Raw genomic sequence first — 27,942 nt, forward strand, 5'->3', positions numbered from 1 at the left:
AGTGCCCATCTGAGTGCCCACAGCTCCCAGGAACATCCTCTCCCATTCCCACTGGGGCTCTCACTGCAGCTACATGTGGGACCCTCAGCTGCACCCCAGGCAACACCAACCCAGGGCTACTCACCCGGCTCCCAGCTGGAGATCTGATGGGAGAACAAGGAGAGGAGCACATCTCCTCTGGCTGGGGGTGAACCAGCCCCTCCATCCTGCCTCCAGCCCCAGCTTTCTCTGCTCCACCCAACCTATTTGGGAATGACCACCTTCTCCTCCTCCAGCACGGCAGGCAGGGACAGGGCACAGCCTGACTGACACTGTCCACCCCATCCAGGGAGGAGTGTCGCCCTAAATACCCATGCTCTCCCCCCATCCCTATTTCCATGGCTCCCCATTTGCCATGCCAGCAGCTCCCCATACCACACAGAGACATGCCAAGCCAGGGGGAAGAGGGATCCACTGGGGATCAAATCACCCACCCTGAGAAACACCCCTTGGGGCAGAAGGAGGAGGCCCGGGGGGGGTCCTATTCCCATGGAAAAGCACAGGGCTCTTTTTTCGGTTATACAAGATGAAACCACAGGGATATAAATGTCGCTGCCTCTTTGAGAACATTAATGAAAATAAACCCATTTAATAGTTTGCAGATGCCGTTTCTGTAAACCTAAAAAAAGCAGGGAATAAATATTTCTTCACTAAATATCTATATGTATATATATATTTGAAAACATTTGCTCCTAATCTTAGGGCCCCTCCTTTGCCGTGCTCTTGGCAGCTTATCACAGCTTGTCAGTCAGTGCTGAACTCACCGAGACGAGATACAAATTGCACCCACGGAGGGGTAGCAGGACCGAGGGATTATTGTAATCTAAGCTCTCTCTCCCCCTTTCTATTTGTACATTTCAATTACTTGTAACAAGATCCATGGTGGATATTTTTTTTTTGTTTTGTTTTGTTTTGTTTTTTCTTCTGCATGTCTGCGTTTCGGAAATTTTTGTAAGGTCTTTTGTAAAAACAACTCTTGTGAAATAATGGAGGAATAAATATTTTACTGAGTAGAGGCGTGTCAGTGCATGTGATGGGGACCTGGCTCTTCCCTCATCAGCCACTGTGGTTTCCCACCTGCCCTGGAGAAGCAGCTCGGGCAGGGAATCCACTGTTTTGGGCAGGGGACAAGAGCCATGATCTGGCCACCTTCACCTTGAGTGATGGTGGCATCTCACAGCTTCTCCCCAAGACCTGGATTTCATCCCAGGCTCCCAAACAAATGGTCCACATGCCCTGGGAGAGAGGCAGGAGCAAGGGGGGAACATGTCAAGGCCCTGTGGATCTGAGAAGGGGCGGAGGGACCACGTTTCTGCAGCAGAAATGCTGGGCTTCCCTCTGGCTTGGGAACCCTCCAGCTGATGCCTGGAGATAGTGGAAATTGAGAGAGCACAGAAAATAGCCTGACAAAGGTTCCTGCATAACAGCTAATGCAAGGTCTTTCCAGAGCCATCTTATTTCATTTGGGGATAATGAGTGTTGGCTGTTGAGGAAGGGGTACCAAGGAAGAGGGGTCAGCATGCTCTTCCCCTCCAAAATCCCACTGGGAGTGGCAGAGCGTGCAGAATCTGTCCTGGGCAGCCCCCATTACTGCTGGTCCCAGTTCACACCCGCAGCTTTGGGAGCAGCACTCTCATTTCCCTCCAGCAGCAAGGGAATGGGCTGAGCTGGGATGCAGCCAGGAGCAGGCAGCAGAGCCCTGTGCTGCAGGGTTACCAGGTCAAATCCAGCGTTGTAAGTGGGAATGGAAACCTGCAAACAGTAATTGATGCTCCACAGACATCAGAGACGGGCATCTGTTAACAGACCTCCCATTCTCTGGGGACAGGGCTCATCCATGGTCCCAGCAGAGACCAGCAGAGAGTTATCCCACAGCCCTGGGAGCCGGAAAGAGGCAACACAGAGGTCTGGACCTGCTCAGGGAATTGAAGGCAGTGGAGAAATATGGAGATTTTCTCCTATACTCTCACTGCAGGAACATCCAGGCACTCAGACAGATGCTGCTCTGTCAGGCACACAGACTGGGTAAAGGCTGGGCAGCACAACTCCAAATCAGCACCAAACTCAGCTCTTCAGGCTCCATCCTGTGCACCAAGGAGGGCACTAACCTGGTGAGCTGGAGGCTGGGCACTGATGGGGCACATGGGAGAGAGCCAGGCCGAGGGGGTGAGATGTGGGACCTGAAGGGCAGCCCAGGCTCACTGAGGGCTCAGCAGAGCCTCACAATTGAGTGGATTTGCAAGGAGCCTGGATTAGAATAGGATGCTGTGAGCAGGATGGCTCTTAGAGAGAGTCACTCACAGGGACCAGAGCAACATGTGGCTCTCTGTGGGTTTTCTCTTCCAGGTCTACAAAATTTGAGCTGACAGGCAGCAAGAAGGGGCATATTCTGCACAGATGACTAGTTAAAATTTAAAAAGGGCAAGAATAAACTATCAGCTCTGGGATCGTGGAGTGCTTCCCAGAGAGCAAAGGCTCACAGGTGCAGAGCAGGCACAGAGCACCCAAAACACGGGGAATCAGTGGCTGGGCAAAGGTGACACCAAATACTTGGGGCAGCCAAAGTTAGAGAGCTCATGGTGCATCTTTGGGGCACATGGACCCTGTGGACTGCAAGGTTCAGGAATGGCCCCTCAGCAACACATCCCAGCTTTTCCCAGAGCGGTGCAAGGCTCATCCTTGCATCACCCAGCGGGAGCAAGTCCCATTGTTGGACATCACCCCAGACCCACCACAGTCCCACACTTGACCATTCCTGTCAAACTGCTCCACTGCTGCTTTGTAACCACTTATTTATTCATTCAGTAAGTGGCTTGCAGATCATTAATGTCATTTCTCCAACCTCCTGCCTAGAGAATATCACCCAAGCAGCATCCTCACGTCCTCAGCACGTGGCCAGTGCAGAGCATCCCTTTGGAGGCCATCCAGCCCCAAGTCAAAAGACCCTTGGAAGTGAAGAGCTTGCAGATCCCAGGGCAGATTCTTCCAGTGACTCATTACTGTTGACTGCTGGAAATATGTCACTTATTTCCTGCCTGAACTGTCCCAGCTTCAGTTCATCTCCCACTAGAGCAGAAGGTCTCAACCCATGGTCAGCCTGCTCCCAGGAGCTGATGGACATCTCCTGAGGGGTCTGCAAACCAGGAGACACACAGGCATGGAGAGCTGCAGCTCACCTGGCAGGGTCTGAACTCCACAGGGGAGGGATGTGCCAGGGGAAGCCTGCCAATGAAGAGGAGCTCAGAGGCATTGTGCTACCTCTCCTCTTCCAGCACAGGGGCATTTTTCCTCCTAGGAAGGGCATATCCATCACCAGAACTAATTTCTCCATCCATACACCACAACTTCGGGAGCAGGGGAAGGTTGCAAGGCCATTTGCAAACTGCTTCCTTCCTCAAAGCTGCTGGTTTTCAACCAGGGCAAGTCTCAGCTGATGGGAGGATCTCCCTGGACCCCCTTTCCTTGTTTCTGACCCCACAGCCCAACACTTGCGCATGACTTTCCGACTGATGAAAAGTTGAAGTTTGCCCCTACAATATTTTAATGAGAACAATTTTGTATTGTCATCAGCCTCGGCTGCCACGGCAGCGAGACAAAACAGAGCTCACATTTTCCAGCTCACAAGGACACCAGCCTGGTTACCCCCACCCGGAATGAAACACAGACCTCTCGCGGTTACAGCATCCTCCTCTCCCGTTATCCTCGCGCTGAGCCCTTCTCCCTCTGGTGGCAACGGGAAGGACCCTCCGAGTCCTGCTGACACCACCTACGACCCGCAGAAACACAGGCACCCGTGACAGCAACGTGTCACCTCTCAGGGCCGAGCCCCTCCTGCCCTTTGGGGCGATGCTCCTGTCCCGGGGGGTGTGATGCTCACCCGAAACTCTGTAGTCCATCTGGAAGGAGCATCTCTTCCCTGCAGCAGATATTTTGCTTGCTGCTGATTCTTTCCAGCCCCCACAGGGAAGCAAACTAAGGCAGTAGAGAAGCTTCGAGAAGCTGGATGGTAGCTGTCCATGGGGAGTGTAAGGTTTTAAAACAATTTGGGAAGGAGGGAGGAAGCAAAGGTTCCCTTTGTAGCAGGTGTTACAAAGCCAAGGAAGAGTCAACACACACAAGGAAGAAAAATTTCATGGAGAAGCACAGCGTTGCATCCATACACCACAACTTCAGAAGCAGGGGAAGGTTGAAAGGGCATTTGCAAACTGTTTCCTTCCTCAAAGCAGTCGTTTTTCAGCCAAGTGACTCCCAAAGAACAAGTCTGAGCTCCCTGTACCAGTCATCCCATCTGCCTGCTTTGGAGAGGCTGATGGGCGCTGGAGCAGATATGAGCCGGTTCCTCAACCCGTTCGCCAAGGAATGGCACCCTCCCTCCCTCCCTCCCTCCCAAACACCTCCAGGCCGGCCCTCACTCCCTGGTCAGCCATGGCCCGGGCTGGGGGCTCGCTGGGTGCGGGTCGCCGGGGCCGAGGGTCCCCCGCAGGGTGCCCGCAGCCACACGATGGTGCTGCAGCCCCGCGCAGGGAGCGCAGCGCAGCCCGTGGGACCCGCCGGTGAACCCCCATCACGTTGCTCTGCTCTGCTTCAACCCCCCCACGGGGCCAGGGACCCCCCGTCCCGCTCCCTTTCCCTGCCTGGGGCTCGCACCCGCGCCGCAAGCACAGGGCGTCTCACAGCCCAGCCCCAGAGCCGGGCTGGAAAAAACCCGGTGGAGAGTTTTCCTTGTGCCAACTTCATCCTCGTGTGACTAACAGGGAAGCACCATTATGTTTTCCAGGGACTCACCCCTGGGATGTCAATGCCTGTGGAGCTGGCTCCTCTCACTTTCTCTACCAGTCGCAGGAATCCCAGTTCCTTAAGAGGAATGAGAGGATTTGAGTGGCAAACCCTACAGCACGAGATGGAAGGGGATGCTTTAGTTCATCACTTGCAGGGAACACCACAGGCAGTGTCCAGGGGAGAAACAGCAGCTCTGATCACCCTGTCCTGGGAGAGAGCCCTGATGGGGATGGGGCTGGTGCTGCCCAGGCAGCCGAGCCCGGCTCCATCCTGCCTCCCACAAACCTCCACTGTGCTTCAAAATAAGCACAATGCTTGGGCCTCTCTGAAGTTTGCCTTGTGGGCTTTTTCTGTTTGTTTTTTTGGAGCTAGGAGAGTTCACATTCCCAAGCTTTTCCCTGCAGCCAGTACAGCAGGGTTTATTTTTTTTTTAATAAAAAAGAAGAAAGCGGAGCTGTGCATGTAACCTCAACTTCCCTGAGCAGGGCATCAGCCTCAGGCACTGAACAGGCAGCCTAGAAGAGGCTGAAGGAGCTGGGTGAGGGTTCTGCAGCCTCATTTCTTCCTTCCCATGCCAAAATCTCGGTCTCAGCCACATCTCCAACCACAGCAACATGTACTGGAGAGAGTCCATTTTATAAAGCTGCTGCCTTTCTTATTTAAAAGCATGGGGGAAAGAAAAAACAATAAAGTGGAGCCATTTTATCCAGCTACAACGGACACAGGACAGCACCTCCCAAACACCAACAACTTAAGAAAATAGGGGAAAACCAGGGAAATGAGGCATTTGCTTCCCAGCAACCTACTGCCAAAAAAAGGGGACTGCTGAGCTTGGAAAATACAGGCAGTTCCTTTGCAAGTCATAAGCACAGAAATGAGAGCAACCACATCTTACCTGAACTTCTCAAGCTCTCCAGGATTTTGAGGTGAACAACCAAGCTTTGCAACAACCCGCTACTCGGGGAAGGAAAACTGACCAAGGTTACTTTGTAAATCCCAGCTCTGCTGAATTTAAAGGATCAGCACAAATAATGCACACCTGGAAAAGGGATTCCTCTGCAGGGCAGGTGAGTCCAGAGGAAAGGGATGTCTCTTTAGGAGTCCCAGGGTACTCCAAGCTCTGCAGTGGGGTTTAGAAAAGGGCTTTACAGCTGGGGATCCATCCTGCTGGGGTTGGACCCAGCTGCTGCCCAGCTGCATCTGCTGCTCCCAAAGGAAGGATGTATCTGAGCACAATGATTTGTTTTTATTGGGAATATTTGCTTCCTGCCACCAGGATGCATGTGCAGCAGCAGAGAAATGTACAGGGGTTCGAGACTTTGTGCACCATGTGGGGCAGAAAAGGCTTGTTAAGCAGGGTCTGTGTTACCCAGACATCTGCTGAGGCTGCGAGGGAGAGGTGGACAAGAGCAAACTGCTCAACCTGCCCACCTTCCTAATGTGGTGGGAGAGCAGAGCATTCCACTCCAAACCTCACCACACAGCTTGGCCTCTGTGCTGGGGTCAGGAATTACCAGGACAGAAGCTGCTACCTGAGCTGTGCAAGGGCTGAGCATCAGTCTGAGCAGGTGTGTCCCCAGCGCTCCGTGAGGCCTCAGCAAGAGCATCTCTGAGGACGGCAGAGTTAAGGGAGCAGCCTTAATGAGTAGGGCAGGTGGAAGGGGACTTTATTTTCTGCTTATTCTGGTTTCCCCTGTGGTCTTAGTAAGGCTCTGCGTTGCCCTCAGAGGGGGGAAAGGCACTGAAGACCAGAGGTTTCCTCCTGCCTTGTCCTCCACAGGGATGCTCCATTGTTGCAGTCCCCGGCACTTGGGGACAGAGGAGCTCACGAGGGTTTGTCACCCTGGTCTCAGTCTCTCCTCTCCAACACAACACTCTCAGGTGACACTGCAGAGTAGTGATGCACTCTTCAAAGCCACTTTGCTCGCTTCCAGAGCTTTCTGCAAACCCCAGCTGGTCCAGGCTGCACACGGTGTGGCAGCACTGGACAGCAGGAAACAGCTGAAAGAAAACACCCCCAAAGCGGTCACGGCACATTCCCCAAATAGCAGCGGCCATTCTGCAGCCAGAGAAAGGCTACAAACAGAGGGGGAGAAAGTCAGTCTGCTGCCCTTGAGAGCATAGTCAGGCATTAGTGGCATGTGGACGCAGATACTGCCCTCAGGAGAAAGCTCTGTCTGCAAACTCCCTGTTTTGTGTGAGCATTTTAGTCTTTCCAGAAGTCCCAGAGATTTGTGTCCGGTTCCCCACAGGGTACGTGGTTCCTGCTGGCTGCTCCAGGCACGATGCTCTGCATCTTACTGGGATGAGACTGAGATGGAAAAGCCACGGGTGCTGCTGGCCGGGACCTGCTGAAGGCTGGCTGAGGGACAGGCAGGATCCTGCCTGCAGGGAGGCTCCTGGCAGGGAGCTGTGTCCCTTGGCATGAGACGAGGTGGCTCTGGGAGCACTGAACACTCCAATGTCTTCCCAACATCACCGTGGAGGTTTTGACTTCCACGTTGCTCTGCCTGGCAGGCACCTGCCTCCTGTTCTCCTTGTGGGAAAGGGAACCCAAGGGAACCCCGTCCCCACAGACCCACATGGTTGGGCAAGAGGAGGGTGGCTGTTTTATAACCCACTCTTCTACCTCTGCTGACCAAAAGACTTTGTGAGACCCTCCTGATTTTCCCTTCCTGATTCACGGGATATTTGTGACCGGGGGAAAAGGCACATCTTCACTTTCCCAGTTCCGAACGCAGTTGAGTCAGAAAACCTCCTTTCCTTCAACGAACCCCCTCCTTGAGGGGTAGTTCATGTGCTTTCCCCCTCCTACCCTCAGCAGGAGTGAGAGAGAAACCTGACTCCACATTCCCTTCCTGTTCCACAGGGAGACACGTCCCTTCTCTCCGGTGACTTCCCTGTTGAATTTCAACAGCACAGGGAGTTTATCAAGGCTGGAAGTGACCTCCCTGGCAACCTACCACATGCCCACACACACACAGACACACAGAGACACGTTCACACTCACACTCACACACACAGCACCCAGTCCCGCCAGGGAACCATCGGAGTGCAGGATGAGGGGGTTTGGATGGTCGGTCTCTCCGGGTGTTACCAGTACGGGGTGGTGGCGAGGAGGATCTGCAGGGCCATGGAGAAGCAGGGCAGCTGTGCCACACTGTAGGCCACGGAGCGTGTGGGTGCCTTCAGCCGCAGCAGGTAGGCGATGGTGTGCACGACGCGCCCCACGCAGAAGATGAGGAAGTGGATCCTGGCCACCGTGGGACTGGGGCCCAGCATGGAGTAGATGGCTCCGAGGAAGAGGAAGGGAAAGATGTTCTCCATGTCATTGCGGTGGGCCCTGAGAAAGGAGATAAGGTTGTTCCATCCCACCAGGATCCCCTGCTGTCTCCCATCCCTTCTAGCCATCCCTGGGTGCTGCTGGCAGCCTCCTCTGACGGATGGGGCAGACACAGCCCCCAAAAGACTTAGTTCCCCCTTGCACACACAGGCAGGATTTCACACCCTTGGGATGCTGAGCTCCCGAAGCTTGCTCTCCGTGACTGGGATGCCTTTGCCCTGACAGATGACAGCTCCGGGGTTGGAGCTTTCAAACAAACAAAGCAAAACAAAGACCCTGCAAAGCTGCAAAAAGCTCGAGGCTGGTGCGGTGCCAGCACTGCACGGCCCCAGATGTGGCCACGTTACACAGTAAAAGGCAGTTTCCAGACCACAGCTTCCCCAGAGGAGAAACTCACAGATGGGAGTGTTTGTGGCTTCGCCACTCTCTATAAATGCATCCAGAGGGGATCAGGGAGGAGCGCCCCAGGCACCCCCACGCTGTGCCAGCAACACCTGGAGGGTGGAGGGACCACGTGGCGACACGTGGCACTGATGAGGCCAAACCCTTTGCTCCAGCTGAACGTGCTCCTGGGTGTCACAGCATCGGCTGCCACCACAGTGGATCCAATCATGCCACCAGTGCAGGCTGAGTCCCTCCTCCCCCAGGTACCATCTTTTGAAGGAGGGAAGTAAGTCCCCAAAGCAACAGGCTGCCCATCACCTCTGCCTCTCCTTCTTTCCACAGCACAGTGCCCCATCCTCATGCTTCCATGGGGGGACTGTCAGGTCGTGCTCTGGTTGGTGGGGATGGATGTGGGCTGGAGAGTGACCCAGGAATGAGGTTAGGTTTTCTCTGTAATCTCTGAAGGTTTGAAAGGCAGAGATGAAACCTTGATAAGAGCTGCCACTGCTTCCCCATTCTTGTGCATGTTTGAATGTTCACAAAGCCAAGAGAAAATTTAAAGTTATTTCTTCATCAAGACCAAGGCCAGGATACCTGTGCTGCTGTTCTGCACAAGATGAGAAGTTCTCCTACCTGCTCTTTCCACCTGCACAGGAACCAGTTCCTATCTTAAGGGCCACATCCCCAAACAAGGGGTGGGGTGCATGAACATGGCAAGGAAGCTGCTGGAAACCCTAATTCAGCTGCTCTGTGGGTGCAATTTTAGGACAGCATGGAGGAATTGGCCTAGGAAAGACACTGAGTCCTGCTGTTGCAGCAGCGATGCCAGGAGGACTTGGTGGGGATGAGCTGATCAGAGCCTGGACACAGAGGAGATGTATTCCCTGCCAAACCTGGGAGGGAGAAGGGGAGCTGCCGTGGCTCTGCTCCCCTCCTGATACCATCTGGGATGGTCTCCTTTTTTTCCAGGGAAATACCTTGGGTTTAATCTGTCTTTCCCAGGACTGTGAACAGACCAGCAAGGACTGACTCTGAGTGCTTTAGCTGCCCAAGTCAGATCCCAGACTTCCCCAGGTCTTTGCTGCAGCTCCAGTTATTTATTTTTATGGAAGTTTGTTTATTCCGAATAATCAAAAGAGGATTAGGATTATTATTTCTGCTATTATTTTCTTTTTGCTAGGAAGGAAACAGCTCATTTGTCCTCCTCCTCCCTCTGGCAACCCAGTGATTAGGTAGCACTGGATGTTTTCAGCTCATTTGCTCTCCTCCTCCCTCTGGCAGCCCAAGATTAGGTGGCACTGGATGTTTTCTAAAGCAAATGCTGGAGGCGGTGGGAGGTGAGTGATGAGGGCCCCACCCACAGCAGAGAGCTGGCAGCTGAGGGCTCAGTGACAGGAGGGCACATCACCCAGCATTCAGGGCACCTCCTTTGGTAAGGGGGACAGCAAATCAAGCCCAGGGCTGAATAACCCCATGTTTTACCTCTGAGGAACTGTGAGCCCCACAGAACAGGGGGAAGATTCAGAGCTTGCCCATTAGGGAGGCAAAATTTATAGCAACCCTATTCAGCCTCTTCCCAAATCCCTCAAAAGGGCAGCTGGATACAACACTGGAACCAGTCACACAGTTCCCTGTCCAAGCCGTGCAGGGATCTGGGGGATTCAGGGTCCTGTCGGAGCAGGACAGAAGGAGACTTTGGGTGTGGGTATGGGATGAGACCCCGGGAGCTTGTGGGACTTTAAGCACCTAGGAAAGAGTTTGTGCCCAGAGTCAGCTGTTGGACCCAAACCCGGATCCTTCCACGTGTCCTTGCTCCAGCGCACACCCCGCTGCCATTAAAGATTAAACTGCTCTAGCGGCAGGGTCCCACAGCCTAGCTCGAGGCATTCAAACCACCTAGGCAATTACTTAGTTAATGAGCCCTTTAGCTTCCCACTGCTCCTTTGCCAGCAGCTGCCAGGGATCCATCCCCCTGTGGAGCAGAGGGAATGCCAGCCCCGCCGGGTTCTCACCTGCGGCACCGCTCCACGTCGGGGTCCTGGCGGCAGAACTGCAGCCCCCCGTTGCGCAGCGCGTCCTCCGGGTTTGCAAACGCCTGCAAGACAGTCCCCAGATCCTCACAGTGCTTTCAGGAGCCTCAGAGGTAGAAGTCTGGCCCCCCAAGACCCGTGAGGATTTCCTCCTGCTGCAGTTTTTCGCCACCCTTCACAAGCACGAGGGCAACTGTGCTTCCTTGTTTAACCCCTGGGGGTTAAACCCTGCACCTCCCCAGGGGTTTAACCCTGCACCTCCCCAGGGGTTTTCCTTATCCTCCAAAAAACCCAGTGCTGCCTGCTGATCAGGTACCAAACCTCATCCCAGTCCACTTCTTCCCATGAAACCCATTTGAAGGAGACTGTGCCAAGCAGCGAGATCACTGCTGGCACAGAGCTTGCAGACACACTGTGACATCTGAAAGATAACAGGACTGACAGATTAGGAAATACTCCCTGGCTGGCTTTTTGGCAGTGGTACCGTGTGATTTTCCCATGGGGAAATGGGATCCTACACTAATAAAGTTACAAATAAAGATGACTTATATGAGCTCCACACCTATGCTCAGAAGCTGTTCCTCAGGGACCTGGTTACATGTGACAGCTTCATTTTGCAGTCTGGAAAGGGCCTTGGTGCTTTCTTTAATCATGTTACAAGCCTGGATGGTCCCAGGGCTGGAGCATCATTTAAAATCACAAGGGGAGGAGCCACATCAGTCACAATCATGTCACAGCACAGGGTTATCGCTTCGTATTTTTTCTGAGAGCAGAAATCTCTCCCTCCCGCTCCACTGATGGAATTGGAAACCCCTCAAATACTTTTAAACAGATTTTATAAACAGATGAGTTTTGCCAGGAATTCAATTTGGGTTGTGGGTGATAAAAGTCCAGTTAACCCCAAATCCAGACAGCAGCTGGAACTCCAGGTCCTCCCTGTATTTTTCCCCCGTGTCCAAGAACGATTTCCTCCAGCTATTGTTTTTATTCCCCATGACTTTCTGATCTCCTGGAGCACTCCCATAGCCAGTCAGCCTCCAAAAGCTCAAAAGCTTTCTGTTACATTCCAAGAAAAAAAGACCATTTCAATGATTTCTTCTCAAACCTTTTTTTCCCCCCTCCTATTCTTCCAGGCACGGCAAATTAACTGTAAACAGTCTCTTTCTAGAAGCATCTCACCTGCTTGCCATTTTAGATTTGTTTCTTATTTAGATTAGGTTTCAGAAATTATAAACATCAAGCTACAGATGGTAGAAACAAACAAAAAGGGCTAAAGAGAAGTGAGATATTTATCTGCTGCAGCTATGAAACTTGTTTTTCTTTCAACTTAAGTCAAAGAAACTCAGTTTGCTTCAGGAAAACTTTGTCGACCTTTACAGGAATAAAAGAAGAAAGAAAAACCACAGAAGCCCAAGGAAAAAGCCAGAAAGGGAGAGGAAGGAAAAAGAAACTGGATCTTACCTTCTTTCTGAGTCTCACTTGTCCCGTAATGATGGCAACGACATACATTTTTAAGATCAAAATTGTGCTGTAGAACGTAAATGACAGAAACACTTCGTTTTCCATCATTTTGGGGGAAGGTGCCACTCGGTCGCCTCAGCACTCGGATCCTGTGGAGATCTTGGGAGAGGGGCAGGAACAGCTGCGTTTAAACACGACACAAATCCCCTCATCTCTCCGGCCAAAGCCCACAGCCCCTGTACCCCCCCGCCAGGCTGATGGGGCGCAGCTGCCGCTGAGCGAAGCCCAGCCAGCCCACGGAACAGGCTCCCCCTGCCCCGCACACCCCGACATCACCAGCTCCATGGGGATGAGATGCCCCGAGCCGGGATACAGCCCCCTCGACTCTGTGGGCCACAGCCAGGCTCAGCCTGGCCGCAGCTTGAGCCCCTGCCACCCTAAAACAGCCCACCACGACCCCCTGCCCCACCTCCCGTGCGTGCCCAGAGGGACAGAGCTGCACGGAGCATCCCTCGCCCCGCCAGGCAATGCTCACCCACAGACAGGAGCCGATCTGCTCTCGAAGGAGGAGTTAGGAAGAAGGCAGGCACCTACCTCAGCCACATCCAGCCCTGTGCTCCTGCCCTCAGTCCGTCCCCTATCCCACGACCCACCCCTCCGCAGCAGCGCTCCCAGTACGTCCCAGTCCCGCCCAGTCCCGTGGCAGAGGCTCCCAGCCCTCCCCTACACATCCACCTGCCGAGGGATGGACAGCGGACAGAGTTGTCGCTTGGCCCACCAGCGCCCACCCCCCGGGACCTGGGCTGTCCCTGCACCCCCGGCTGGGAGGGGAGCCCGGGAATGACCAGCCTGGACCCCAACCGGACAGGTCCTGGACTGCAAAGCCCGAAAAACTGCAGCAGAAGCAAAGAACAGCCTGCCTAGCCCCGAAGGCAGCTCGTCCTGGTTTCTCCGAGAGGATGAATCAAGGCAGTCAGGTGTAATTCTGTCCTTGGTTTAGAAAACACCACGCGAATTTGGAGCTGCCTTTTCCTCAGCCACCAAACACTGTGACACTGTGGATGAAAGAGCAGGATCTGAGCCTCTGGCAGGCAGCTTGGATGGTCTTCCAGCCTTTAACTCCTTCTTCCCCAGCCCTGGCCCCAGTGCTGGCAGCAGCAAACCTCAGTGAGCTGGCAGTGTGGGGGCTGACAGATCTGCAAGTTTATTAGTGTGGAAGGGCTGGATTTAGTGTTTATTTCCTTTACATAGGAAAAAAAAATAAAACAAAGAAAAATACTTATTTCAGGAAAATTGAGACTTTCAGATATTGAGTGAAAAATGAATGCTTCGAGGATGCAAGCAGTTTTATAATGAATTGACATGTTGGAATAAAAAAATTTGTTTCAAGCCACAAAAAAAAAAACCTCAAGAAACAATGAACCGAGTTAAGGTTTGTCATTTACAAAATCACCTCTCGAAGCATCAGTGCCTCTAGGGCTGGTTTCGTTCTTCAGGGCTTTTTAACTTCTTAACTGCCATGGAGCAAAACTAAATCCTGTCCTTTCCAAGAGGCTCCAGAGTATCCCAAGAGGAACATTGCACTAAGCCCAGGACCTGACCCGTTGCTGCAGCCCCTGGACAGGTTTGTCCCCAGCAATAGGATGCTGGAAGCATAAAGCAGTGAAGAAAATGCAAAGCTCAGTATCCAGTGGGGCCCGTGTGGTGCAAGTGCAGCGACCGGATGGAGATCCTGTGTTTTTGTGTTGTGTTTTTGTGTTGCCGTGGCACTGGGGGGGGCGGGGGTGTACATGGACCAAGGAGGAGGCTGCATGGCCTCCTTCTTCTACCTGGTACCCAGAAATGTTTTGACAAACCAAAACCTCCTACCAAGAAATATTCTGCACAATGCGCCCACAAAGAACGGGAAGTTTGACCACAGCAGCACTTCACACCACAGTAGTTAATAAGGTGTAAACAGCACCCCAGTTTTGTATCTAACTGGGGGAAGAGAATTCGACATGAAATTGCAGGGACAGATCGACAGGTTTATCCTTCTCACCCTCCCCAGAACAGTTGCCTTTTGGGAAGCCTTGCATCCTCAGCTGAGTGTTGACCTGGGAAATTCAGCTTGTGGTTGCAATGGTATTGTTAGTGCCCTATAGAGCTACTGGGCAGTTAATCACCAGCAATCTGAAAGAACCACACACATTGCATTCAATAAATTGTGCTATTCCTGAACCCGACTGGCCCTTTTGAACATGACCAGACCTACAGTTCACCGACAATAGTCTATGAAATAGTCTATGAAATAGTCTATGAAACATATGAAACCTTATGGTTACGTTTTTGCAACACTGCACAGAGCCTTTGAAAACCCCAAACACTTGGTTTCATGGGAGAGGTACTTGCAGCTGGTCACCACCACCCTGGCGTCGGGGCGGCTGCAGAACAAGCCCTGGCACAGCCTGGCGTGGGGCTCCTCAGCCCGGCAATGTGTGCCTGCCTCCAACAGGCTGCTTCCCTGGGGGTGGGAATGGGGACACCAGGACATGCAGCAGCCATGTGGACTCAGACACTGCAGTAAGAGCTGGGGTGTTCGCCACCAAACTATATCCAACCCCACCCATGTCTCCCTGGAGGTCACAGGGTTTTTTATAAACACCATAATGCCAAGAGTAAGTGGTTGGCGGCACAGCCACATCCCAAATGCTGCTCCCTCCCTTTTCTCCTCTCCACAGCTGATAGGGATCAACCCACAGCAGAGAAGACCTTGGTGCCTAAGGTCTGGGTTTATGCAGGGCCAGACCAGCCCTGCAGCAGGGATGAGACCTTCCCCAGCAGCCCCTTCCCCAGCTCTCCCAGGGGTCTGGGAGAAGCCAGGCAGCCAGACCCTCCACCAGCACATCACACCCTCCATGGAACCCCTCCAGCTGAGGATCCAGCCCATGAGGTCCGTGGTAGTGAGATCTTTTTCCTTCATGCACCTTCCTCCCCTCCCGAGGCAGCCATGCCTCGCTGAACAGCAGGAATATGCACCTGCAGACAAGCCAGGACTCCTCCTTGCCAGCCAGCCAGACTTCTCCTCCTTGGCATTATTCAAACCCTGGCAGGAAGCCCTGGACAAATTGCACCAGCAACTGGCACAAATTTAAATTGAATGGAGAGATCAAGAAGTGCAGTTTGTTTAGGAATAAGCCCTGGGGGCAAACTCAGTCACACCATCTCCCTGGTGTATAAAATTACATGGGCAAGGAAAGTTGTTTATTTTGTGTGTTTATGCATTTCAGACCCTTTCACTATTATATAGAGTGGAGCCCCAGTGGGGAGGGACATGGATGGGGATGAGGGGCAGAAGCTGCCTGTAAAGGCAGGTGTAATGCTCCTGGGATCTCAGCTCCTGCTTGGTTTCCCACGTTCAGGGGTCTCATGCTGGGCAGGACACATCCACACGTGCACCTTCCTGGCTTTTGGAACCCAAGGCAATGCAGCTGCAGGAAGCGTGTTTAACCATCCCATTAATCCATGAGGAAGCAGGCTGTTAATATTAATGGTTTGATCCTCCTCCACAGATCACATTCTTCATTGCTTGAAGGAGATTAGGTCCTTAAACTACAAGCTGTGCCTTAAAGCCTTGAGCACAAGAAGTTTCAACCCAGGACAAGACTCACCCAAAATCAACATCACCAGCCAAAAATGCTGCCTTTTTTTTTTTTTAGAAATTATTAATAATAATCAAGGTCAGGCTTTGAAAGATTAGTCATCAGGTTAGACTGACCCTAGGAGCTGTGGAGAAAAGATGGAGGGTTTTGCTGGAGGAGGAACTGAACTGTAGCAGGCAGAAGGAATGAAAAATTCATGGGAGATGCCTGAGAAAAGTACTTAAAAAAAGAAGCCTGTAATAGCAATCCTGCTTTGAAAAGATTATGGAATAAAAATCACCCTCAGTTCCCATACGGGTTGTTATTTATTTGACCAGCTGAATTACACTACAGTATTATAACTACATGTTTTTCCACTCTTGCTATGTTGGGGAATTTCCTGGTGGCAGTGACACGGGAGTTGTGTAATAAATCCTGCACAGTGGAACACTGGCACGTCTGCTGGGGTGGCACAGCCTGGGCTCCAACCTGATCCCAAAGGGCAGCAGACTCTTTGGGCATTTACAACTCAGATTCCCCAAAATTTTCCCAAACCCATTACATCCCACAGCCAGGGCGAGGCAAAGAGCCTGAGGGGACTGCTCCAGGCTGGAGAAGCCGGGCAGGTGGGTGGCACTTCTCCAGCGTGTTCCCACATGCTGGCGGAGAGGGTGGAGAGCCCGGTTGGGGTTTTGCTTGCCCTGGGCCTACAGCTCAGCCCACAGCTCCAGGAAGAGCTGAGCCACATTCCTGGCTTGTTTCAATGCTGCAGTGGACACCAGTACCCTCCTTCCCTGCCATTTCTTCCTGCTGCTCTCAGCACAAAGCCTTAGAGTCTGCACACATACCCCAGTGATCCCTTACCCTGGGCTGCACCCATCCCGGGAAATCCCATGAGAGGCTGCGCTGGCTCATGGAGTCAAACACAGTTTTTCAAGTAAAGACATGAGCATTTTAACTATCTGTTAGAGAGAAGGGCGCTCCACCTGCCTTCACTCCTTAGTCTGCACAAAAACTCAACCACTGTGACGCACCTTCTTCTGTGGGTGAGTGAAATCCTGTTGCTTCACCTGCAGCTCCCATCCCCAAGCTCCTGGGCTCCTCCTGCTCTTTGCAGCGAGCAGGACACAGAAGATACTGCAAAGTCACTGAGCAGTGGAACCATCAGCATCTCTGGCCTTCAGCATTAGCACCTCTGGAAACAAATGGGATGTTTCAGCCTTTGGCAAACTCCGGCAGATTTTGTCTGGTTTGTATTTTAGAGTGACGGTACTGGCTGGAGCTGTCTGAGAGGCCTCAGGCACGAGGAATGTACGATCAGACTCTCCCAAATTGTCCTTCACACTTGGAAGACCAGATGCCTGCAGCAGGAGAAAGCCAGCAGGAGAGGCCCAGGGAAGGGGCAGGGGTGTGGTGGCTCTGAGTCCCAGGCAGAGCAGAACGGAGGAAAGCTGCTGTTCCTCAGCCAGTCCCAGGACAGGGAACTGGTCCAGGGCCAAGTGAGAGGCAGTGGCACGTTGTCCTCTTGCCTTCTCCTTCCAGCTCCACCCACAGTCCCTTCCTGTCTACTCCCAGGTTGCTGCCCTGCTCCAGACCACCCCCCTGACCCAAATTGTCATACCCACCCTGGCTGCAGGGTAGACACTGCAGTGTCCCCTGCTGCTGTGACAGCCAAGAGACACCAGAAGAGAGGGAGTGTGTGGGAAGTAGATTATTTTCTCCTATTCTGAGCCTCACATGGATTCACGCCTGGGCTTTCTCTTAGAGGAAAGAATTCCTTGGCTAGGCTGCTCTGTGCCTTCAGGGATGCAAATCTGCTGGGAGAGTGGCTGAGGGAAGTTATTTCTCCTCTCTTCTGCTTTCTCCCTCTGCCCCAGCTTGTTTAAGAGCTGCACCTGCCACTGCTGCCACAGGGCAAAGGTGGGAGATGGGGGTCAGGGCTTGGGGTGTGGGGAAGCCACACTGCACTCACACACACTCTCACTCAGCCACACCGCAGCAACTCGTGATGTGTCTGGCTTCCCAAGAACCAGATCCCATCAGTTGTAAACAACAGGCAAAAACCACATACATTACTGCCAAAAAAGAGGGAGTTTCCCTGCCAGACTGAGAAAGAAGAGAAACAAATCGTGCCACAAAAAAAAAAAAATCAAAATTGGGAAACATTTCCTAGACTTCAAGCATTTGCAAAACTACAATGTAAATGCACATTCCCTGGTGGGATGCTCTTGAGCAAGAGCAAAGGTAACGGGTGCAGTGTGGTCCTGCCTCCACATGCTGTGTTGTGGAGAAATGGGAATCAGGCCATGTTTTACAGCATTAGGAGCACTGGCTCACTAACCCAGAACTGGGAGAGAAAGCAGCTCTGGTCCCAGATCCAGCCCTACAGAGACCTGGCATTCAACAGCAGATGAGCAGCTTCAAGGTGAAAAGTAGAAAACAAACCAAGATGGCCTTTCTCTTTTTCAGTGCCTGTCCAAGGGCTGAGATCTCCTGCTGTGCTGATCCACAGGGCTCTGCTCATCCTCAGAAGTGCAGTGGGGGGCCCAGCTTAAGAATAGGGACCTGTTTTGGCAGGTGGGCACCTCTTATCTCCTGGGCTGTTAACCCTGCCCTGAAACCCAGGAAGAACAGGCTACAGAGCTCATTCATTTTAAAGTCTTTTAAATCCTGTTTTCAACAGAAAGACATTTTCAAGTTGGCACACAGACATTGAAATATAGGACAATAGGAAATGGAAAGGTCAGCACGTCATTGCCTGTTCCTGACACGAACTGAGTCATCTCACCATCCTGGGGAGACCAACTCTAAGGAGACCCTTCCTTCATGGCCTTGCCGTAGAGTTTCACTCACCACAAAGCTTTCCAAAATGCAGGGCTTATTTTTAAAACCCCGAGTTCTCTGTGTCCCCTCCATCACCCCTAAATTAAACAGCAGCATTTCCTCCCACCCTTCCTTATAGGTCATGTTTTCTAAATCTCTTTATCGCACATGCTGATCTTCTAAATGCTCTCACTTCACAGAGCAAAGTCCTGGGCAAAAGGAGGGTGACTGTGCTTCCTAGAAGAGACCAGGGCCTCCTTCTCAGGAGCCCTGACTCAGGCAGAAGTCAGAGCTTCTCGGCAGTTTGAGGTTTTATGAGTTGAGTCATTGGTCAGCCCACAGCTGGCTCCAGACACATCCTAAAACTTTCCCTTTTCCCTGCCCTGGGTGAGGAACAATACATCTTTTGGGCTTAGTTTCAGGCAGAAAGGTGGTCCAGGTCTCAATTCTGATGTTGTTAATAAACACCCGCCCCATGCAGCGCTAAAAACACCCTCCCCACAATCAGCCTGGGAAGCAGGCAGTAATTTAGCTGTGTTATTTACAGCCCCCCTTGCCAGGACGCTTTTCATGGTGCTGTTGTCTCAGCTGGCCTCCTGCTCACAGCGGTGGGAGCACCGACAGAACACGACCCTGGCTGCACGACCCTGACTTTATCAAGAGCAGAACTTGGCTTGAATGATACAAGGAAGTAGAGAAACCTCTCCATGCTACTCTGCAGGTAGTGATGCTTGGGCGTCTCTGCCTGAGTGACCCTTCAGCAGGACTCCAGGAGCCTGCCCAGGTCCCAGGCTTCGATTCCTCTCCTGATTTACAGCCTGCATCCCCACGTCCACAATGCGTGCCCAGGATCTGCTCCACCCTGTGTTTATGCAACCCTGACTGCTCCCCAGAGCCCTCCATGAGGGGATAGATACGAGCTCTTTGCAAATATTTACAAAGCAGCAGAATGCATCTCTCTGACACAGCACGTTTCTGTTAACAGTGCCACCAACTCAGCCAAAACTGAACAAGAAGTGTTCCCCCATTAGCAGGAGAGAGGCTGGATCCAGGTGGGAAGGCAGCTGCAGGGACAGGATGCTATGGGATGCTATGGCCACATTAGTGGGAATAGAGCTGTCCAGTTGGAAGGTGCAGGGAGCTGTGCTGCACTGTACCACAGCAGGGGAGGTTGGTGTGCATTTCTGGTGGCAGAAGGAGCTGCTGCTCTTCAGTGTGAGCAGGAACCTTGCAGGGTTCTATCAGCCATGGGACACACCGTGGTTTGAAGGTAGGACGTGCCCCCGTGGTAGACAGCAATGGACTGAGGCTCTCTATCCCCCTTCACCCTGGTTCATCCAGTCTTCAGAAGTCAGAGATTAACTTAAGCTCTGAATCACAAGGTTTAATTCTCTTTCTTGTAAATTTTTTGTCATACATGACGGTAATGTTTGACAATTACATGCGTCAAGTCACCGTCCAAACAGTTTAAATTAAATTGCTTCTTGAGACAATTAAGTTCCGTAATGAAGCATAATTTAAACAATAAACTCCATAATGAAACACAATTTAAAGTAAGATGATGAGGATGATAATATTTTTATGGGATCTCCTTCCCCTCTTGTTCATGTCACAGGCAGACACGCGGAGGAATTAGGAAGAACAGCAGTTCTTGCTCAGCTTTGCCTGACATTCCCCTCCTTCAAAACATGCCTGTGAAAGCACCTCTTACTCAGCTTTACCACAAGCCCAATCGCTTTCATCTCTCTTCAAAGGAGATTTCTCCATGCTTTTGATTATCCCAGTCATACTTTCATATTTCCCTCCAAGCAAGCAGATGACCAGCACATGACTGCCAACTCCTTCACCCCTTGCACTCCAAATGTCCTTCAGCCTCCTGAAAGGTCATTTTTCTTTTAAATGCCAGGAGTCCTCACTGAGGGGTCTAGGATGACTCTCCACACCTAGTTATTTAGTACTCCTGGGAGGGGGGGCTACTCCCAAACTGAAGGAATTCCAGCTATGCTCTATAGAAGACAGCTCTGGGACACTCACAGCTATCCAGCAATAGATCTGGGCTCCTCATCCCTGTTCCTTCAGGGCGTTTTTGTATCCTCCAGCCAGTCTCCTCTCTCACTGTGCTGTTAGCATGGACTTAACATTGTTCTTTGCAGAGCACATCCCTTCTCCTGTTTTCAACTCATTCCAGCTCACAGTTGGCCCCAGGGTTCCCAACTCCTGAACACATATTTTAACAATAGATGGAAACTGAAGCCCTGCAGGCAATCTTTTATTTTAGCAGAGTACATTTTTCTTCCTGTTAGATAACATATCTCCTGAAAAAAGAATCTAACATTTTTAGATCCCTTCCTGACCCTCCATCCTTATTTAACATTGATGAATCCTCATGAAAATGATACTTTCCAGGTTGTTCAGTGTAAGATTTGAGGCATAAATTAACAGGTTCTCATAGAGTTCTGCAGCTGGACATTGCAGAAGTGGAAGAATTAAATACCTCTCAGTTGGTCCTGCTTAACTAGAGGGACACACTCCTACATGGGGACCTCAGTAAGTGTCCATTTGCAGTCACTTCAGTTCATGCTCCTAAGCTACAATATCCTCCCCAAAATTTCAGCACATGTAAAGGTTTAATTTTTTTTCCCTGGATTTTATTTTTCTCTCTCTCAGTAACATAAACTGACCAGAAAGAACCTAAAAAAAAAAAAAAATCAAGCTCTTGGTGGCAAGTCACTGAAGAAGAGAGATGCCTTGGCTGTCCTGCAATGACATTCTGATATCTAAACCACAGAAATGGACAGACAAGGTGCAGTTTCCAGGGAGCCTCCTCACTGTGGCCTCCACAGGAATCATCACATCCCTCCTTGTTCAGGACACCTCACTGCTGGTGCCAGAGTGTGCTGGCTGCTGGTGCCTGTTGTTCTCTGGTTATAGATCCCCTCTGAGACCCTCCAGCAAACTAGGAGCCTGTGCAGTCCTTTTGCCTTTGCTGCTCTTTCCTGGCCTTGCAAGCAGCTGGTAACACTGAGCCTGGCTCCATAACCTCCCCAGCCTCCCAAGGGCAGCCAGACCAGGCCTGTCCGAACAAATGGGGAAGCTATTACAGCAGCAAATAGGCACTTTCTCCTGAGGAACCTACTTATTCCTCAGTGCCAAACGCTAGAGCTGATTAAAACCAGGCAGAGATCTTTACTCAGGCATGAACTGGAGACAGAAGAGCAGGAATAGCAAAGGCTCCAGTCAGAAGAGCTGCTTTGCAAAACTAATTTTAGTGACCTGTATTTATGGCTCTTCCACAGGAGATGGGTGTAAGAGCAGGGTGTTTAGTTTTGCAAACCCCAAGCCAAACATAGCCTCTGATTCTGGTCCAGCCCCAAACCTATTGAGCACTTTTAAATCCTCTTTCACCTAAGGGTCTGAAAGCATCGGATGGAGCTGTCTGCTTAATAACATCACCACCTTATGTGCTTTGGATGAAATACAAGCCACTGGCCACATCAGAGCCCATGAGTGGAGCGAGGGCACAGCGTTACTCATGCCCTATAATCCTCTTCCTGTAGGAATCCACCCACACCATGTGAGCATCGTGTTTTCTTATTTCATTTAGCTCAAGTTTCATCTCCTTCACACAGTTTTTATCCCTAAATTATTATTTACGACAGAATTCTATTTAAGATAGAATATGGGCTCAAGTTTCCCTATTATTTCTTGTTCTCTCAGTGAGAGCTATTGCTACACAAGCAGAGAGGCTCGCAGGAGAGCTACTCCACTCCAAACCAGCCTGGAGAACAAAACCAGAAAGTAGATCCTGGAGCCCAGTCAAAGACAAACAGGAACAGTGTCCGGTTTCAGATTCTGGGCTCAATTTTAAAAACAAAGTTAAAAACCAAAGATGGGACTGAGGTAGGTGAAGTTCAACTCTCACAGCATCCCATTTTACCAATGAGCACCGACAGCACAAGGATTAATTCTCTTTCTTGCAGATTTGTTGCCATACATGACAGGAATGCTCAGTATTTACACATGTCAAGTTCACCATCCAGACCGTTCAAACCAAATTACATCCTGGGACAATAAATTCATAATGAAACACAATCTGAATTGAGATGATGATAACAATAATCTTTTTATGGGATCTCTTTCCCCTCTCCTTCATGTCACAGAGAGACAAGCGGAGGATTAGGAACAGATGATGTGACTAAGCCAGTGCTGCTGGAGATGGGTGACAGCACCTTGACTTGACCCCTGGAGTCCAAATGCAGTTCTCAGATCTAATCACTAAACCACAGAGGATGTCTGCACCAGGAATGTTTAGTTACAAGTCAAAACAAAGCCTAACTGCCAGCATCGATAGCCCATCCACCGGGTCCATCGCTACCACTTCATACATTATTCATCTCGATCTTGCACAACACAGGCCTGGAAATCAGAACCCGGAGGCAATTAGGTGGGAGCAGAGCCAGGTCTGCAGCGAGGGGTGAAAAGGCGAGGCTGGTAAATGGTAAAGCACCTTCCGCACCCTGCTTTGCTTTCCTGAGTTCCTGCCCCGAGGGTGCCTCTTTCAGCTGCCAGCCCGGGTGGATTTGCATGGTCCAGAGGTGGCTGCTGCTTATTCGCACCTGGCTTTGGGTGGCTCCATTAGCAGAGAATCATAGAATCATTCAGGTTGGAAAAAATCTCAAAGACCTTCAATCCAACGTTAACCCAGCACCGCCCTGTTCACCACTAAATCACATCCCCAAATGCCACATCCACGCGACTTTTGAACACTTCCAGTGATGGTGAACCAGACAGTGAGCTGCTGTGTGCTCTTGCCCTGCAACAGCAGACACCCAAACCAGCACAAAAGATGCCCACCTGAGCCCCAGGGTCCTCTCAGTACTGGTAGTCAACAAGAGTTAACTGGTAGTTAACTGGTAGTTAAACTCTTAACAGCAATTCTCTCCAAGCTATACCTTAATATCTTTATTCCTGACACCAAAATATCAGCCTGGAGGGTGTCTAAGACATAAAAGTCTATTTGAGAAATGGACACCTGCTAAGATCACCCAGCTACAGATTAAATCACTTCTCCTCAGAGCCTGCCACTATGGCAGTTCTGGCAGCTTCTGCTCATATGAACAGAAACCTCTTATATTTTCCCAAAGCCAAAAGGCTGCCTCCCTCCATCCCTACTCCCTCTGGAGCACACAGTGGCCTGTGGAGGAGCAGAGCCAGTTTGGCTCTCAGGCACTTTAATAACTCCTTGTGCTTGTTCTGAGAAAGACCATCTCCATCCGTCATTGCTTGATGGAGCTGATATGAGTGAAAGATCAAACAGGTTCCAGCACCAGGTCTCACTGGAAGCAGAAAAGTGTCCTGTCAGCTTGTTACCTTGTGTTTATCTATAAAACATTACATTTCCAGTAAGTTCCCACAGGAGGCAAGAAATGTGAGCCACACTGATGCTGATCAAGCATGGCTTTAAACACGTCCCCTCCCATACCTCTCACTCCCACCCTACCAGGTATCACGACCTGTGTAGCTCCACCTGCTGAAAACCACTTGATATAAGATTCAAAATCATATTGTTTTCCCTCTGCACCATGGCCAAAGGGCACCAGCAGCATTGACAAACCCTGCTCAGTCCCCAGCTGGTCTGGGGAGGTGCTGTGCTGGTGCAGACCAGGTAAAACTCTGGTCTGGACAATCACTGCATCCAAACCCTGTGAGGTCCTCAGGGCTGGTTATTCATCCTGCTTGTACAGCACAGTGAGTCTCTGCTCTCTCACTGCAGTTCAAGCTCGGGCAAAAGAGATTTGAGGTTGGGCATCTGGGTGGGAAACACTTTTATTGTAGAGAAGAACCTCTCAATTGCATTTTTCAGAGACAGCAAACAGAACAAAAACCAATCCTTACTGGTATATCAGAATTTTACAGGGGCTCAGACGTGATCAAAGGAATTATTTCACATGGGCAGATTTATCTGGACAAGTATACAATGTTTTATTTTACTCAGATCCCAAGATCACCCATACCTTTCCCTGTTGGACTACCCTTTACAGAGCACAGCAGCACACACTGACCCAAGGGACTCTGTCATTCTGTGCCCCAGACAAGGATTTTTAAGCCTGCCCAAGGCAAATCATGGTTCAAGAGAATTGCTACACCCTTTGCTGTGAACTACCATGCTAAGAAGAACTTTCATCATCCACAAACCTCAGTTTTCCTACCTGCAAGAGAAGGATGACAGGCTCTTGACTCCCTGGGCGTTCCTAGAATTAGAGAATGTCTGCTCAACATTAATGCAGATTTTGGTGTTTTGTGTTATTGCTACTGTCACATTATAGAAAGGTCAGTGAACACATTCCATGAGTCAGAGCCTTTCCACAGCATTAGTGTAGCTCCCAGACCTTAGCCAGGCCCTGTATTTGGATAAAGCCCACCACAATCCCACTCTTAAAAAATTCCAATGTACGTCAGCGTGGCAGCCCTTTCCTGTCACTGCCTCATCTCTGTGTTTAGGGTAAGGAGCACTTGGAAGATGATGCTGAAATTAGAGCGTGGAAAGAAAACAAAAAAGAAACCACATATACAGGGGAGGAAAAAAACGGGTAAAAATAAACCAAAGTCCCCTTAGAAAAACTCCAACCATTAGAGAGTGTCTAGCCAGAGTCAGAAAGCAGGGAGAGGTTATGCAGAAATTAAACTAAGTGTAGGGAAAAATGAGTCTCCCGGCTCTTCTTCTCCAGTTGGAAACCTTCAGCAAGAACCCCTTGACAGCCCAGAACCTCGTGTCAAACAGCAGTTGTGTTTCCAAAACTCTTTCACATAAAGAACTTGGAAATATTGAGGACCTTATACATTCTCCAACAAAAATACAGACTTTTTCTGGGAAAAACATTGATTCATTGACCCTACAATTCTTACCTGGATTACTTACTCTTGCACTCCGTGGACTCAAGGCAGGGCATTCCTAGCACCCTGTGCCCTGGCTCACCAGCCAAGATGGGAATGGCTGCTGCCTTCTGATTGGAAAGCCATGCTAACCAGCCACATCCCAAATTCTCTAGGCTCTCTGCTGCCCAAAGTCCTGGGAATGCTGACTTTAAACCAAGCAAACTGCAGGTGGGTGACATAAAATTTCAACACAAAGACAGTGGGATAAGGCCAGGTAAAACTCTCCCCCTAGGACTTTCCTCTCTCCTCATCCTTAAATACTCCATCTCTGCATCCCTTATCTCTCCCTTTGCCACACAGATACCCCATCTCCACTGCCTCCCCCACCACGACAGCTTTAGCACTCTGCATTACTCCCTGCAAACACCATATCCTCCTGCTACCCAAATCCCTCCCTTCCCTCTCCCTGTAACCCCCCTACCATGTCCCTTCCTCTCCCTCATCTTCCCACCACACCACTGCTGAACAACCCCCTAAATCACAGACATCCCAAGCCTATTGCACACCGAGCACCTTTACAAAGTTCTTCTCTGCTACAAATTTTCGGTACCTTCAGTCTGTGGTAGTTGATTCAAGATGACCTGCTGCTGGCTGACCACCCCCACCCTCTGTGCTGGTCAGGAGGGCAACGTGAATACACGACAGGGTGCCAGTTCTGTGCCCAGGGCACAGAAGGGTGTTGAGATGAAACAACAAGGTGGGTTCATCAGCACAACACGACAGGCAGCAAGACACGGCACTGTGGACTGTGTGTTGCAGGGTCTGTGCTCCACTTGGAGCTTCCAGACTGCTGTTCAAGGAAATTGCCATCAATGTCAGCCTCACCACCACTATTAGACATCTCATCCATGTCCAGGCCCAGCTTGAACCCATTTAACTTGTAATGGATAATGAGATAACAGCATGACATGTTGCAGCTGAAGATTATTTAAACACCCATCTGGTACCTGTTATGCAGCATACGTCCTATTGTTGTATAGGAAATATATGCCACCTCCCTCCCACATGGAAAGGAGATCTATAGATGTGTCCCATGCTACCCCTTCTTTTTGCACAGATGAGGTAATTCTCATTCTCTGTGCTGTTTCTATCATATTTATCATGCATTTCCTATCTGTGTTTTGGGAGATGCAGTCCATTCCAGGCTGGTGAGACTTTGTGAAAAGTCACAAGAGCACAATGAAAAATTTGCTAGGGGTGTCTCCTTGCTCCCTTCACACATTAATCAGATGTGCCATCCAGGTTTTGAAAGGGGGGACCATAAACCGTGACACTGATTCCCCCTTTGCAAGACACACAACTTGGCACCACCCTTTGTCCCAGAGGGATTCAAGGGTGACAGTCCATGTCTGTATTTGTGGAACCATGCTCTGTTTCTACAGGGGAACGGTGAAATACCTGCTGAAGCCTGTGAGGTGAGCAAGGCACCCTGCTTGCCCCTTTAATTCAGATGGACAGACAAGAATCTGCAGATCTCAGCTAAACAGCCTCGTTTCTTCATCCAAACTCTCCATCTTCCTCTGGCTGTCCTCAGTCCCCTGCTGAAATTGCCGTGAGGCTCTTGCTCTCCGTGAACCCTCCTCAGCCACGTGGCGGGCTTGTTGTGTATCCCAAGAAATCACGTTTCACAACACAAGTGGTCAGCTCTGCAGATGTGAGTCCACCCTCCTCTCTCTCCTGTTTTTCTCAAACGTGACTCACTTCTCTGCAAAAGTTGTTCTTCCCTGTAAATCCTGGACCAAACCCTGTGTCTGACGCCCCATCTAGCGTTCAGCACGGACAGATGCAGGGGGCACCGGGGCGCCGAGGAAACAGGTGACTGGAAAATTCCCAGCATTTTTCACCACCTTCGTGAAATTATCATTTGAATTGTCTCCAAGAGAGCTCGGACAAAGCCCAGGCAACACGGAATCCTGCATATCCCAAGGCCAATTCCTGGCCTCTGGCCTCTCCGTAGCCTCTGGATGAACTAACGGAGAGGTGGCTGATGGAAAGCCCAGGAAGCCCAGCTCCTCAGGTGTCAGCTCCCCGGCAGCCCACCCTGCGGCTTGGACCACACCTGGGTAAATTACTTTGGAATAAGAAGCCAAAGGTCTAAGCTGTGCCCACGTCAAGGCTCGATGGCAGCTGATAGCGTGGATTTTCTTTAAACAGGTAACAACGGGGCTTTCTGTCAGTTTGGCAGTTGGCAGCACAGGGCACTGGTTCTTTTTTCACGTCAGATCCTGAGCTTGTATTTTGAATACTACACAACGCTGCTCAGTGTTTTTTCAATAAGATTTTACACATTTTTTTCATTAAAAAAAAAGTGTTGGCTGAGAAAATAAAAGCAGTTTCGGTATCTGTCCTTCTCCTTTGCAAACACACTTTTTTGGCAGTGGGGGGCAATTCTGAAGTTGCCAGGACAAGAAAATCTGCTCTGAGAACTTGGTTTTATTAAAGCAGCTTTCTGACACGTTCAGTTCTGTGAGCTGCAGAGCTCCAGGCGCTGCTACGGAAATCCTTGGGCTGTGTGATGCTGAGTGAC

The 27,942-nt window shown here is 50.7% G+C and overlaps 1 protein-coding gene across 8 annotated transcripts; it reads right to left on the minus strand.

Moving 5' to 3' along the window:
• Positions 1–6,045: 6,045 nt before the first annotated feature.
• On the minus strand, positions 6,046–27,670 carry PTGES (prostaglandin E synthase). Of its 8 annotated transcripts, XM_027687847.1 has the most exons (6): positions 27,525–27,670; positions 26,814–27,375; positions 24,689–24,730; positions 12,037–12,217; positions 10,558–10,640; positions 6,046–8,161 (listed from the first exon to the last, which is right to left on the minus strand). In XM_027687847.1, the coding sequence occupies exons 4-6, from the start codon at positions 12,142–12,144 to the stop codon at positions 7,912–7,914; spliced, it is 441 nt and encodes a 146-aa protein (XP_027543648.1). In that variant the 5' UTR covers positions 12,145–12,217; positions 24,689–24,730; positions 26,814–27,375; positions 27,525–27,670; the 3' UTR covers positions 6,046–7,911. The 8 variants fall into 8 exon arrangements, with proteins under 8 accessions (XP_027543648.1, XP_027543649.1, XP_027543653.1 ...); XM_027687848.1 differs by lacking the exon at positions 26,814–27,375; XM_027687852.1 differs by lacking the exons at positions 24,689–24,730; positions 26,814–27,375.
• Between the last annotated feature and the right edge of the window lie 272 nt (positions 27,671–27,942).

The sequence above is a fragment of the Neopelma chrysocephalum genome, unplaced genomic scaffold (assembly GCF_003984885.1).
Source record: "Neopelma chrysocephalum unplaced genomic scaffold, ASM398488v2 Primary Assembly neopelma1_74, whole genome shotgun sequence".
Lineage (NCBI taxonomy): Eukaryota > Metazoa > Chordata > Aves > Passeriformes > Pipridae > Neopelma > Neopelma chrysocephalum.